This window comes from Anser anser (assembly GCF_964211835.1).
Source record: "Anser anser genome assembly, chromosome: 1".
In the NCBI taxonomy this organism is placed as follows: domain Eukaryota; kingdom Metazoa; phylum Chordata; class Aves; order Anseriformes; family Anatidae; genus Anser; species Anser anser.
This window is the reverse complement of record NC_139720.1, coordinates 40,965,117-40,976,888: the sequence shown is the minus strand read 5'-3', so window position 1 is coordinate 40,976,888 and position 11,772 is coordinate 40,965,117. Positions and strand designations below refer to the sequence as shown.

The 11,772-nt window shown below is 43.7% G+C and overlaps 1 protein-coding gene across 2 annotated transcripts; it reads left to right on the top strand.

The window, feature by feature from the left end:
• Window positions 1–1,482: 1,482 nt before the first annotated feature.
• Window positions 1,483–7,423, top strand: KRR1 (KRR1 small subunit processome component homolog). Of its 2 annotated transcripts, none has more exons than XM_083820795.1 (10): window positions 1,483–1,638; window positions 2,009–2,187; window positions 2,687–2,821; window positions 3,081–3,206; window positions 3,305–3,388; window positions 4,144–4,200; window positions 4,670–4,840; window positions 5,007–5,084; window positions 5,200–5,293; window positions 6,802–7,423. In XM_083820795.1, exons 1-10 carry the CDS (start codon window positions 1,575–1,577, stop codon window positions 6,942–6,944), a joined length of 1,131 nt encoding a protein of 376 aa, XP_083676921.1. In that variant the 5' UTR covers window positions 1,483–1,574; the 3' UTR covers window positions 6,945–7,423. The 2 variants fall into 2 exon arrangements, with proteins under 2 accessions (XP_083676921.1, XP_083676922.1); XM_083820796.1 differs by having other exon boundaries at window positions 1,492–1,638; window positions 2,012–2,187.
• Window positions 7,424–11,772: the final 4,349 nt, after the last annotated feature.

Genomic DNA, 11,772 nt, shown 5'->3' with positions numbered 1-11,772 from the left:
TTTAAGGGAGGCTGTGCGGCTGTGCTGTTTCATTCGTTTGCTTTGCTTTTATCAGGGAAACAATGTGCGCGCATATACACACATACAGAGCTGGCCTGGGTGCCCCCAGAGCCCAGCAACCATTCAGCAGGCGTAGGGGTCTTGCTAGGCTGGGACCTCTGAGGTCAAAAGAGCCTTTCAGAGCATTTTGCGCCCAAGTCTCTCTATAACACATGGGGAACGTGGTACACGCGCCGTGCTGCCAGTGAAAGCTGCTCTCAGAAAACGTGTTGTCCCACCACAGCACGGCACAGCACAGCCGGGGCTCCCTGCAGCAGCCCCGGTCCCCAGGCGGCTGTCCCCACCTCCTCACCCCGCCAGACACGCTGTGGCTGGTTATTGCATCTGAGCGGTGACTAATAAAAATGCTATAAATATGTTGTCATCTGGAGCCTGAGCAGGCAGCCCGGAGCAGCGGAGGGGTCTGTGGGAGCATCCCATCTGTGCCAGGAATTAGGGAAGTGGCTTCCCCATATCCGACCAGACCACAGACCCCGAGGTACGAGGCAAGCTGAGAAATTACTGTCTCCTTCGGAGAATCAGACAGGAGGGGACCTGAGGGACCTTCCTGAGTCACAGCTTCCAAGTCTGTTAACGCAACTGCCTGCGTTTCCAATTATTTTTAGCAGACCTGTCTCAACTGGGCAAAGCCACGCTTCAGTGCAGCGCAGCAACACGTCCGCCCTTTGTGTGGGAGAAGCTGGGTCCCACCAGGCACCAGTCCCTTGCACCCTTCCACTGCAGAGCTAAGGGAAAGTTTCCTCTCACAGTGGGCAAGCCCTCAAAAGGCTGGATTTTATTCCCAGTACTGTGACATCCTTTCATCCTCCCGTTGTGCCTGGGCTGAGCAAGCAGTATTATTGTTTTATATTTCCAGTCGGCGAGCAACAGGGATGCTGTGTTCCCATTTCCTTGGAGACAGACGTACCCGCAGCAGGCGTGCTGCCCGAGAGGCCTGTGAGTTGGGGGAAAATAAGGTGTTTTTCACCAGAGAGACTCAAAATTGCACTCATTCCTGTTCGTAGCCAGTCAGAGCAACGTGGCCAAGATCCTGCAGCCTTGGCAGTGCTGCCTCCTCCCCACACCTCAACGTTGGGCTCCCCGTTGCTGCAAGGCCTCAATTTGCCTTTGTGTTCCCCTGCCCCATGGCTCGCCGCCTTCCTGCCCTTCCCCGGCCCTTCCCCGGCCCACGCCTGCCATTTTGGGGTGGGCTGCATCTTACTCCCGGGGGGCGTCAGGATGGGACGCGGTTCAGGGGGTGACACTGGGGGCAGGGGCGGTGGGACCGGGTGAACTGGGAGGTCTCTTCCAACCTAGTGGTTCTGTGACATAGGGACATAAGGCGAATTAGCCTCCTCCGCTCCTCCACCACACCGCATGGGGCCGGTGCTGGCTTTGGGCAGCGCCCAGTGCCACCTAGCGGGGACATTTTAAAAAAAAAAAGATTTAAGGGGCGGGGACGGGACTACAGCTCCCAGCACGCAGCGCGGCCCCGGTTCCGTCGCGGGGCGGAAGGTGGCGGCGGGCAGGCCGGCATGGCGGCTCCCGCGGCGGCGGAGCCGGGGCCGCGGCGCCCCGGCAAGAAGAAGGCGGCCGAAGGTGGGCGAGGAGCGGGGGGCGTAGGGGGAGGCGGCGCGGGCGGGCGGGCGGCGCGGGCGGGCGGCTGCTGCTGCTGCTGCTGCTGCTGCTGCTGCTGCTGCTGCTGCTGCTCCCCCCCGCACGTTCTCCCGTGGCGTCCCCTCTGCGAGGCCTGGCGCAGCTGGGGAGATTTTTGTATTTATTTTTGCCTAAGCGGGTTAAATCGGTAACTCCTGTGAGGCCAGGAGCGGTGCGCAGCACGGTGCCGAACAGCAGCCGCGGCCCTGCGCCCGGTTATTGAAGCTGGGTGGTTAAACCCGGAGGGGGTGTAACGAGCATCGGTGAAAGAGGAGAAGCAAAAACATCCTTTTTGTTTTTCGTTAATCTATAGCAGTTGATGAATCTGAGCTCCTCACCGTGCCAGATGGATGGAAGGAGCCGGCTTTTACGAGGGAAGATAACCCCAGAGGGCTGCTGGAGGAGAGCAGTTTTGCAACGTTATTCCCCAAGTACAGAGAAGCCTACCTGAAGGAGTGCTGGCCGCTGGTCCAGAAAGCCCTGAGTGAGCACGTACGAACGCTTTTGTGATAACGTGATTTATTATTTGGGAGATGGAGGTGTTAGTTATGTTGATCAAAATAGCCCTCCTTGCGTTTCTGATGTTGTGTGTACGTATAGTTCTATGCACTTGCACTTAGAACTTATGGTGTCATTTTTGCATTGGAATTAAAAGTTTGGAGGTCCATGTAGCCAGATGTGTAATTCTTTATAGATGTCAGTAAAGCCTACTGCAGCACCGAGTATCATCATCCATAAGCTGACAACTTTGTTGTACCTGAGTTGAATGAGTTGAGGGAGGTGCTGTTTCAGGCCTTGTGCTGCACAGCATCTGTCAGTCTATTTTTCTTTCTCTCTTTTTTTTTTTTTGTGAATTTTCTTAAGCTGAGAGTCAGTCTAGGAGTTCCAGAAAAGTGTCTAGTATTATGTTTCTTAACTTTATACTATCATGAGATTCTTATTTAGAGATCGATTCACTGTTTTTTTTCTTTTTTTTTTTCAAATATTGCAGTATGTGAATGCAACACTGGATCTGATTGAAGGCAGCATGACTGTCACTACTACTAAGAAGACTTTTGATCCATATGCAATCATCAGGGCTCGAGATTTAATAAAACTTCTAGCCAGAAGTGTTCCGTTTGAACAGGTATGTATTAAATCAAGGAAGATTGTATCAAGTCACATTGTAATATTTATAAAATAGTACATTTTTAAAAATGTCGGATTTTCAAGTGGCGTCAAGGAAAATGAAATGTATTTTAAAAGTAAATATATCTGCCAGCAAAGACAGGAAAAATATTCTCTTGGAAAAAAAAAAAAAGTATTCTCTTGAAAAAGTATTCGCTTGATTCCTGTGAATAATACCTTTGTATTCAGATGTTACTACCTGCTGCTTGTATCTTCAGGCAGTTCGCATCCTTCAGGATGATGTTGCGTGTGACATCATTAAAATAGGATCTCTGGTGAGAAACAGAGAAAGTTTTATAAAAAGAAGAGGACGACTTCTTGGGCCAAAAGGATCTACTCTGAAGGTATTTCTGATAGGCGTAGTAACCGTAAAAGTCTTAAACCCCAATTTGTGTCAGATCTTCAGCTTACACTGACTCCATTCCGTTTGTTGTTGCTGTAGGCCCTGGAGCTGTTAACCAACTGTTATATTATGGTGCAAGGCAACACTGTTTCAGCACTTGGACCTTTTAGTGGGCTGAAAGAGGTAAGGGGAGGTCAAAGTGCAGTTTGTGTAGCACACTTCTGTGCCCAGCTCTGGGGTGGACTACAGGCAGAATTCGGCAACCTTAAGAGTTAGCCCCTTGACTTTTCAGCTCTGTGTTAGGTACGTTTATGTGAATGTCCATAGTCTTAGCTCCTGAATTTTGTTACTCTGACATCTTTCTGCCTTGGAAATAAGGAAATATTTGTAAAATAGTTTTTGTTTGTTTTAAAGCAAGGTTTAGCAAAGGTATCAAAGGTATGCCTTCACGTAAGAGTAATGTGTGTCTACTTCTGTGTCTTTGGCTTTTGCTACCGTTGCCTACAATACAGAATTTTCATAGTTAAGAGGTGCAAGTGAAAATAATGCAGTGTTAATGATATATAACCTGGAGGAACAGATAGTATATTTTTAGTAATTACGTAAGGAAAGAATACTTGTCAAAAGCAGAAAACACCCTAACATCTATGGTAGCAAGAAAGTAGTTCTTGGAAGTCATACTGGAGCATAGTGGAAACCTGACAATATAGCTGATGATAACTCGTGAAGTGCTGTGCCTTCCAGATGTCCACGTGTGTTAGCTTTTCCATCTATCTGCTTTTGTTTTGTTTCGTTTTTTTTTGGGGGGGGGAGCAGGGAGGGGGGTTTTCTCTTCTTTTTGGAAGAAACTTAGCGTATCTGGTATTCAAATTGATCAGACTATGAAATGCCTGCTGAGTCTTCTGTTCATTTTCTTTTTTTTTTTTTTTCAATTACAGGTTAGAAAAGTTGTTCTGGATACAATGAAAAACATACATCCCATATATAACATTAAGGTTAGTATGGTCCAATGTGCACCCTCGTTTATAAGGAAGTACTATGTCTTTCTCATAGAGCTGTATGCTAATAATGACATGTTTATGTATGGTAATCTGCTTTTGAGAATTTCTGTGGTATAATTCTTTTAAAAAAAAAAATCTGATTTGGTATCATCCATTTTACCAAGCTATATTGTTATATCATTAACAATATCTGAGAAAACATTAAAAGAAAAGTGTTTATAACTTTCTTCCCTTTGATTGTTTGCTTGATATCTGCTCACTTAAGCTGTCCCCATCTGGAGACCTATTTATCTTTCCATTTATTCTGGTCATAATTAAATCCCTCAACTCTTAATGCAGAGAGAGATGGAAGGTTCAGATGTAGAATATTCAATGTAAGAAAGTTCGGTAAAGCCTGTAGTTTGAAGCTACTGTAATTCTGTTGTTTTATTAACTTCTTTGTGATATTCTAAAACTATCAAAGACTTTGATGATCAAACGGGAATTATCAAAAGATCCTGAACTGAGGACACAAAATTGGGAAAGATTTTTGCCGAAGTTCAAGCGGAAGAACTTGAAAAAACGCAAGGAGCCAAAGAAGAAAAATATTAAGAAGGAGTACACACCGTTCCCACCTCCACAGCCAGAAAGCCAGGTCAGCTGAAAATTTATTTGATTATGTAGGAATAAAGCATGATTTGAAATACCGTTCTTGCTAAGAGGTTGGCAGGCCGTTTCTGTCAAGTTCTGATTATGTGGTAGTATATATCTAGCTTATAATACATAATTTTCTAATGCTTGTCAGTACTTTTCTTGTGCAGATTGATAAGGAATTGGCAAGTGGTGAATACTTCTTGAAAGAAAGCCAGAAGAAACGAAAGCGAGTGGAAGAGATAAAGGTAAAGTTGTTACAACCCGTTATTCAGTTAAAACCAGAAATCAAACACTTCTTGATTTCTGTCCCTTTTGCCCTGCTCTGCACTGACACTTGACTTTTTCTTTCGTTAACTTTAGGCAAAGCAAGCAGAAGCAGTCAAGAAAAGACAAGAAGAAAGAAATAAAGCTTTTATCCCACCGAAGGAAAAGCCAGTCATGAAAGCAAAGAAAGGTAACCTGATTTTTTTCCTATTCTAAAACCTTCTACTGTTGATTCCTAGCCTAAATAACTATGCAGAGTTACAGTCATAGGAAGTAAGAAAGGTCGTGCTGAAAATAAATAAATTCCTAGCAGTTAAATCCAGTTAGGTATAGTTGCTAGAGACAGTAGAAAGATCATGCAGTCCATAATTCCTATCTATGAAATGACAATTTTCCAGAGCATTTTCCAGATGGAAATACTGGGGTAGCCATCTCAGTTGATTCTTTCAACTGTATCAGTTTTTGGCTTTCAGACTTGTAGTGGAGTTGACATAAATTTTGCACTCAGATGCTTGCTATTTTTTAAGAAAAAGAAACCCAAAAGCAATAAGCAATATATATTTGAAAACTTATGCCACAAGTAAGTATTGATATAAGATAGAATAAATGGCATTACCAAAAATTAAAGCTGCAACGTAGGCAGAGTGAGAACTTGTCTGAGATAATTTGTTTTTTACACACTAGAGAAAAAAGTCTTCAGTTTCCTGGATTCATTGATTTGTAGCATATATTTATTCACTGTATTAGATACACTATGTACATACAGTACTTTTTTGTGATGACAGTAAATTTTCAATAATCCTGTGACTGACTGTACTGTATCTTACATACTGTGCTCTTCCAGCTGATGTGTGTTTTGAACTGAAATCCTTCAGTCTTCCAAGAATAAATGACAGCAGTAGTTTGTACACAGAGAAGAACAGAGATTCAAAAAGGACACCTGATACCAGCTACTGGGTGTAGGAATTAACTATGTGAGACAGGAGAAGTAGACCCAAACTCATGTCTGCTGCCCAAAAGAGAAAATGCCATGACCTAGATGAACAGAGACTAGTTCATTCATGTTGCTCACTATTAAGATTCTTAAGTTCTCTGACACTGTCTGTAGAAGTGTCTTCGAAAGGTTTTCATGAGGGGGTCAGATCAAAAGACTTTGTCATATTCTCACCAACCAACACTTTCCCATCCTGTTTCCGACAGCGGTCGTTAATTGATGGCCAGGGGAGGAGTATGAGGATGGTACAGTTACATGCAGAAAGATAAAATGCCATGAATAATTATGCAGCCAAGAACTGAATAATCAAAAACTTCTTTTTATGTGAGACTAACCAAACCATAGACATATGTCCAAGAGAGCATGTCCATATTAATTTCGGTGGAGTACAGCTGTGGTCTGATGAGTGAGCGATAATAATTTGTATGTATGCAGTGTATGGTATATGTGTTCAAATGCAGTTGTATAGGATTTTTTATATGACTGTTTGCCTTTGAATTCCAGTGAAAGAGATTTGTGTATAATGCTAGTTTCAACAAAAATTATTACAATAGTTTATAAAGTCATTAGTGAGTATAAAATGAGTCCTAACCAATGCCACAGGATGCAGTTTACTGTGGTTACATATAAAGTCATCTCATAGACTGTTAAAAGGTAGAAAAGTAAAATTCATGTCTGTTATCCTTGTGTTTTTTACTTTGTAGCCCCCACTGAGAAAAAAATTGATATTGAAGCCATCAAGGAAAAAGTAAAGAATGCAAAGAAGAAGAAATTAGGAGCACTTCCTATGGAAGAAGTCAAGTTAAAAATGGCAGCAGATGAAAAGAAAAAAAAGAAAAAGAAGTAATTTACCACTTGAGATGCTCACTTTTCTCCTACATTAATGAATGTTTTCACACTTGGAAGATACGAGACTTGGAGGAAACCAGTTCTTGCTATTAGCATAGTGTGGACAAGAAAATACAAGATAGAAAGATCATTCTCTTTTCATAAGCACATTTTAACTAATGGACCTGATGCGGCTGTGCAAAATTGTCAGGGTTGGTGTAGAAAATTTTCTCTGCTGTATAGTTTGAGGAAGTAAGACAATATTTGTGTAATATCTGTCTGCCTAAAGCAAATGTTTCATAATAGAAACATTTAGGAGTATGATGCAGAATGTTAAACATTGAGAGAACTCAGTAGGAGTTTAAGGTAATACTTCTATGAAAGACTACCAGATAAGATTAGGAAAATGACAAAATTTATTACAATATTATGCTTTTGTTTCTGTAAAAGCTATTTTTTAATGTCTTGTCTTGGTGTTAATAAACTATTGTTCCTAAATCATTTTGTTCTTAAATCATTTAATTGTTCATCTATGGCAAAGTCTAGGTCTTATTTTCCAGGAAGCAAGCTCACAGCTTCATATGAAGATTAGATGATCCTAAACATAGTTGAATGCCATTAATAAATTCCTATTTACTACCATTATCCTGAAGACTGTTTTAGACAGAATGTGATACAAAGCGTCTTTCCGCATAAAATATGCTGCGGAGAAAGCATAGAGTGTTGTTACCTTTCTTTAAATATATTCTTTATTTCTTACAAGAAAGTGAGAAATGGAGTTCCTTTTTTTTTTTTTTAAGCTCCTTCCCTTTTTTGAAGGAAGTGTGGAGGTTTTTTTTTTACCTAGAAATGCAAATTGTGATGAAATAAAGTTCACCAGAAGAGCAGATGTTCCTTAGTTGATGCATCTGAGATTAAAGAAGCAAATGTAGCAGTCGGTGGTAGCGCCAGACCACTTTCATGCCTCTGAAATCAGTCAGCGCGTGTAGTGGAGATGATTATGCTAGAACACTGCAGCTCACTGCCTTTAGGTTAGTGAACTTTTATTTGAAAGTAGGAACTGAGAACACAGGGATTTCCTTTGCTACACGGATAAATAAGAATTTAGAATATACGCTAAAAAGTTAGTGTGTGTGTGCATTGAGAATGATCCAGGATGCTTGCCCTTTAGGGCAGGGGACATTAGCCTTAGTGAATGCTACCTCAACTGCTCTCTCACTCCCCCTCCCCAAAGGGAAAGGGGGAGAAAATACAACAGAAAAGACTCAGGGGTTGAGATAAGGACAGGGACATCACTCAGCAATCATCGTCATGGGCAAAACAGACTCAGAGTAGGGAGATTAATAAAATTTATCTATTTATCACTAGCAGATTAGCACAGTGAGAAAATAAAAGCAAACCTAAAACACCTTCCCTACCCATCCACCATCTGCTGCCTCCTTCCCCCAAGTGGCTCACGGGAATGGGGACTGTGGTCAGTCTTCGTCTCCACTGCTCCTTCTTGGTCACCCTCTGCCCCTGCTCCACGTGGGGTCCCTCCCACGGGATGCCGTCCTTCCCAAACTGGGCCTGCGGGGGCTGCCCACAGGCAGCAGCTCTTCAACAACTGCTCCCACACGGCTCCGTACCACGGGGTCCATCCCCCAGGAGCAAACTGCTCCAGCACGGGTCCCCCACGGGCGGCAGCTCCCCCCAGACCCCTGCTCCTGCGTGGGCTCCTCTCCACGGGCTGCAGCTCCGGCCCGGGGCCTGCTCCTGCGGGGGCTCTCCATGGGCCGCAGCCTCCTCCAGGCCACATCCACCTGCTCCACCGGGGGCTCCTCCACGGGCTGCAGCGTGGAGATCTGCTCCGTGTGGGACCCGTGGGCTGCAGGGGGACAGCCTGCTCCACCAGGGGCCTCTCCACAGGCTGCAGGGGAACTTGTGCTGCGTGCCTGGGGCACCTAATGCCCTCCTTCTGCACTGACCTGGGTATCTGCAGGGCTGGTTCTCACTCCTCTCTCCCAGCTGCTGTAGTGCAGCAGTTTTTCTCCCTTCCTTAACTCTGCTCTCCCAGAGGCCCAACCAGCATTGCTCCCTGGCTCGGCTCTGGCCAGCAGCAGGTCCCTTTTGGAGCCAGCTGGAGCTGGCTCTGATCTGACATGGGGCAGCTGCTGGGCTCTGCTCACAGAGGCCACTCCTGCAGCCCCCTGCTACCACACCCTTGCCACATAACCCAATACAGCCTTTCACTTGTGTGATCGCTTCTTGAAACTTACCTCTTGAAGAAGAAACTCAGTCCTTTAAGGTATCCCATCATTCATAAGTGGCAGTTTAATTACTTAGAAAATCAGTCAAGAAGATACTATTTCCGCAGATACTTCAGTGAGAAAATGATAATTCAGTCACATACACCTATCTCAGAAATTATAGGAAGCTGATGTGTTTAGCGATAGCACCAGTATGAAAAGCTTTTAGAAAAGCTAACGGGTGTGTAGCAGTTAACGGTGTAAAGGGGAGACCCAAGTTCAGTCTCAGTCAGGTAGTTCAGACCTCTCATGCAGCAAAAGGACTACAGCAGGGCACGGGCTACCACAGGAGGCATCACAATGTTTCATTTTAAATGGCTGTTCTTACACTGCGATCCCACAAATAAGTGCTTCAAGAGAATGATCTTCAGAACCAGAAGGAGGAGTCAGACGATAGCCAGGGAAGAAGCCTGACTGTATTAGGGGAGGGAGAGTCCTCAGTTACAACCTGGACTGAATGAGGCCCCTTTTCACTGCAGAGGGCCTACACAGATAACAGCTCCCTGTTTGCTGTTTGAAAGGTTAAAATTAGCAAGTTTAGGAACCTGGAAAGAAAATGGCTTGAAGCTGTGACAGGGGAGGGTCAGGCTGGGTGTTAGGGAAAGGTTCTGCACCCAGAGGGTGGTCGGGCCCTGCTCCTCAGGGCAGGGGTCACAGCACTGAGCCTCCCAGAATTCAGGAAGTGTTTGGACAATGCTCTCAGACACATGATCTGATTTTATTTATTTATTTATTTTTGGTGTGGTCCTTTGGGGACCCAGGAGTTGGGCTCAATGATCCTTGTGGGTCTCTTCCAGCCCAGATACTCTATGCTTCTATGACTCTGTGAACCTGATTTGGCTTAAAATACCCTACAAAAAGAGTGATTGTTTTCCAGCTGGGTTAGCTAACTGCATGGCTACCTGAACAGCAGTGCAGGAAAAGGTACTACAGCTTGGTGGCAGCCTGACCTTAAAATATGTATGTATACTTCCATGAAAGTGTGCTTTTTGAATCTTGGACCCACAGCTTAGGCATCAGTGTGGATTTTGCATCAACTCTCTAGCCACTGTCAAACTTAACAGAGTTCTGGGAGTCTTGCCTTACTGTTGTCATGGGATGAAAGTATTGCACATTGTGTTTAATCTTCTTTTTATGGTTGACAGGCTTCAAGGATTGTTGGTTAGACATTCATTTACTTAACCTGGAAAATCAAGAAAGAGCCTTCATTCTTGTAGGCAAATTAAACTGAAGGATTTATCTACATTTTAATTGTAACTGCCTGCATGGGCTTACTGTTAGAGTGTTTCTCACCTGTTTTCAGAGAGAATATGGCTGTACATTTCTAACTCTTGTATAAAAATTAAGAATAGAAAATAAAATGGTTTTGGAAGGTTGAAGTGGTTTTGGTATTTTCAGAAACAGCTTGAACTTTTGTAAATTATCGCCTTAAACTGATTTTAGAGTTTACAGACTAACAAAAATGTACTTGGTGGATGAATGTATATCAGTATTTTGCATTTTTCTTATGGAAGCCATGAGTATATACCATAAGAAAAGTATGAGTGGCTCTAAGGGGTTTGATTATCAGGAGTTATACACCTGCATTTTTGTATACCATTAAAAATGAGATGCAGTATTTGCTTAGCTTCTTGATTTTAAAGGTGGTGGTTATTTTTTTGCTTTTGTTTTTGAAAGTTACCACTTTGTTTGTTTGTTTGTTTTCCTGAGACCCAGTGATTTACAGGTTTTGTTTTGTTTTGTTTTTAATGAAGCCTTTTCTATGGAATTCCCTTAGAGCTGCTAAGGTATGTAGTTCAGTGACAGCGCTGTGAATGTTTTGAACTTTAAGGTCTCTGTGTTCCTTCTGTTTACTCTCCTGGAGACCAAACATAGATTAAACTTAGCAGGGGAGAATTCCCGCTGAGCTCATTTTGCTCCCTGGACACAGCAATGTATGTTCTTTCCTCTCCTGCATTTCTCTTTGCAGTAGTAGGATCTCACTGCATGCAGCTTCAGCGGGGCAGACGCTGGTGTGGGAGAAGAGGGCATGCATAGGGTATGTCCTGCTGCCAATATGCCTGTTATTGTCCATATTGGATTTTTCAGATGGGACCTTGCAGTACGTGAAACTTGAAGTTTGCATATTGCTCAAAAGAAAGTGGCAAAAAGATAAGTGGGAAGGAAAGCACCTGCCCTTTTTAACAGGTAGACCCACAGCCTTGATTTTGCTGTTTTTTTTTTTTTTTTTTGAACACTCTGATCTGCTTAGATTGGAAATCAGAGTTACTTGGCTCCCTCATGGGTAGGCCAGCAGGAGTACTGTGGCACTGGCACTGGACTGTGGAGAAGAAACTGCTCGCTGCCTGTCTGTGACTGTGATGTCTCAGCTGCAGATGCTCTGACGCAAACTAAATGTAAAGACAAATCAAGGGCAAGGAAGAGAATTAGGAATTCTGTTCCCAGCCATATTTGCATTTTGAAGAATGATTTATTCAGGAAATGCTGTGATGCTGAGATGATTCAAGTGCTAGCTACTCACTGCCTGAAAGAATAACGAGAGAAACTTTGGGTCCCTGT

What these genes read in the sequence shown, in the direction of transcription:
- KRR1 (XM_083820795.1), top strand. Translation starts at nt 1,575, where the DNA reads ATGGCGGCTCCCGCGGCGGCGGAGCCGGGGCCGCGGCGCCCCGGCAAG. An exon ending in GAAGTGTTCCGTTTGAACAG is followed by an intron (nt 2,822 to 3,080) that starts GTATGTATTAAA and finishes TTGTATCTTCAG; the next exon opens with GCAGTTCGCATCCTTCAGGA. An exon ending in AGTCATGAAAGCAAAGAAAG is followed by an intron (nt 5,294 to 6,801) that starts GTAACCTGATTT and finishes TTTACTTTGTAG; the next exon opens with CCCCCACTGAGAAAAAAATT.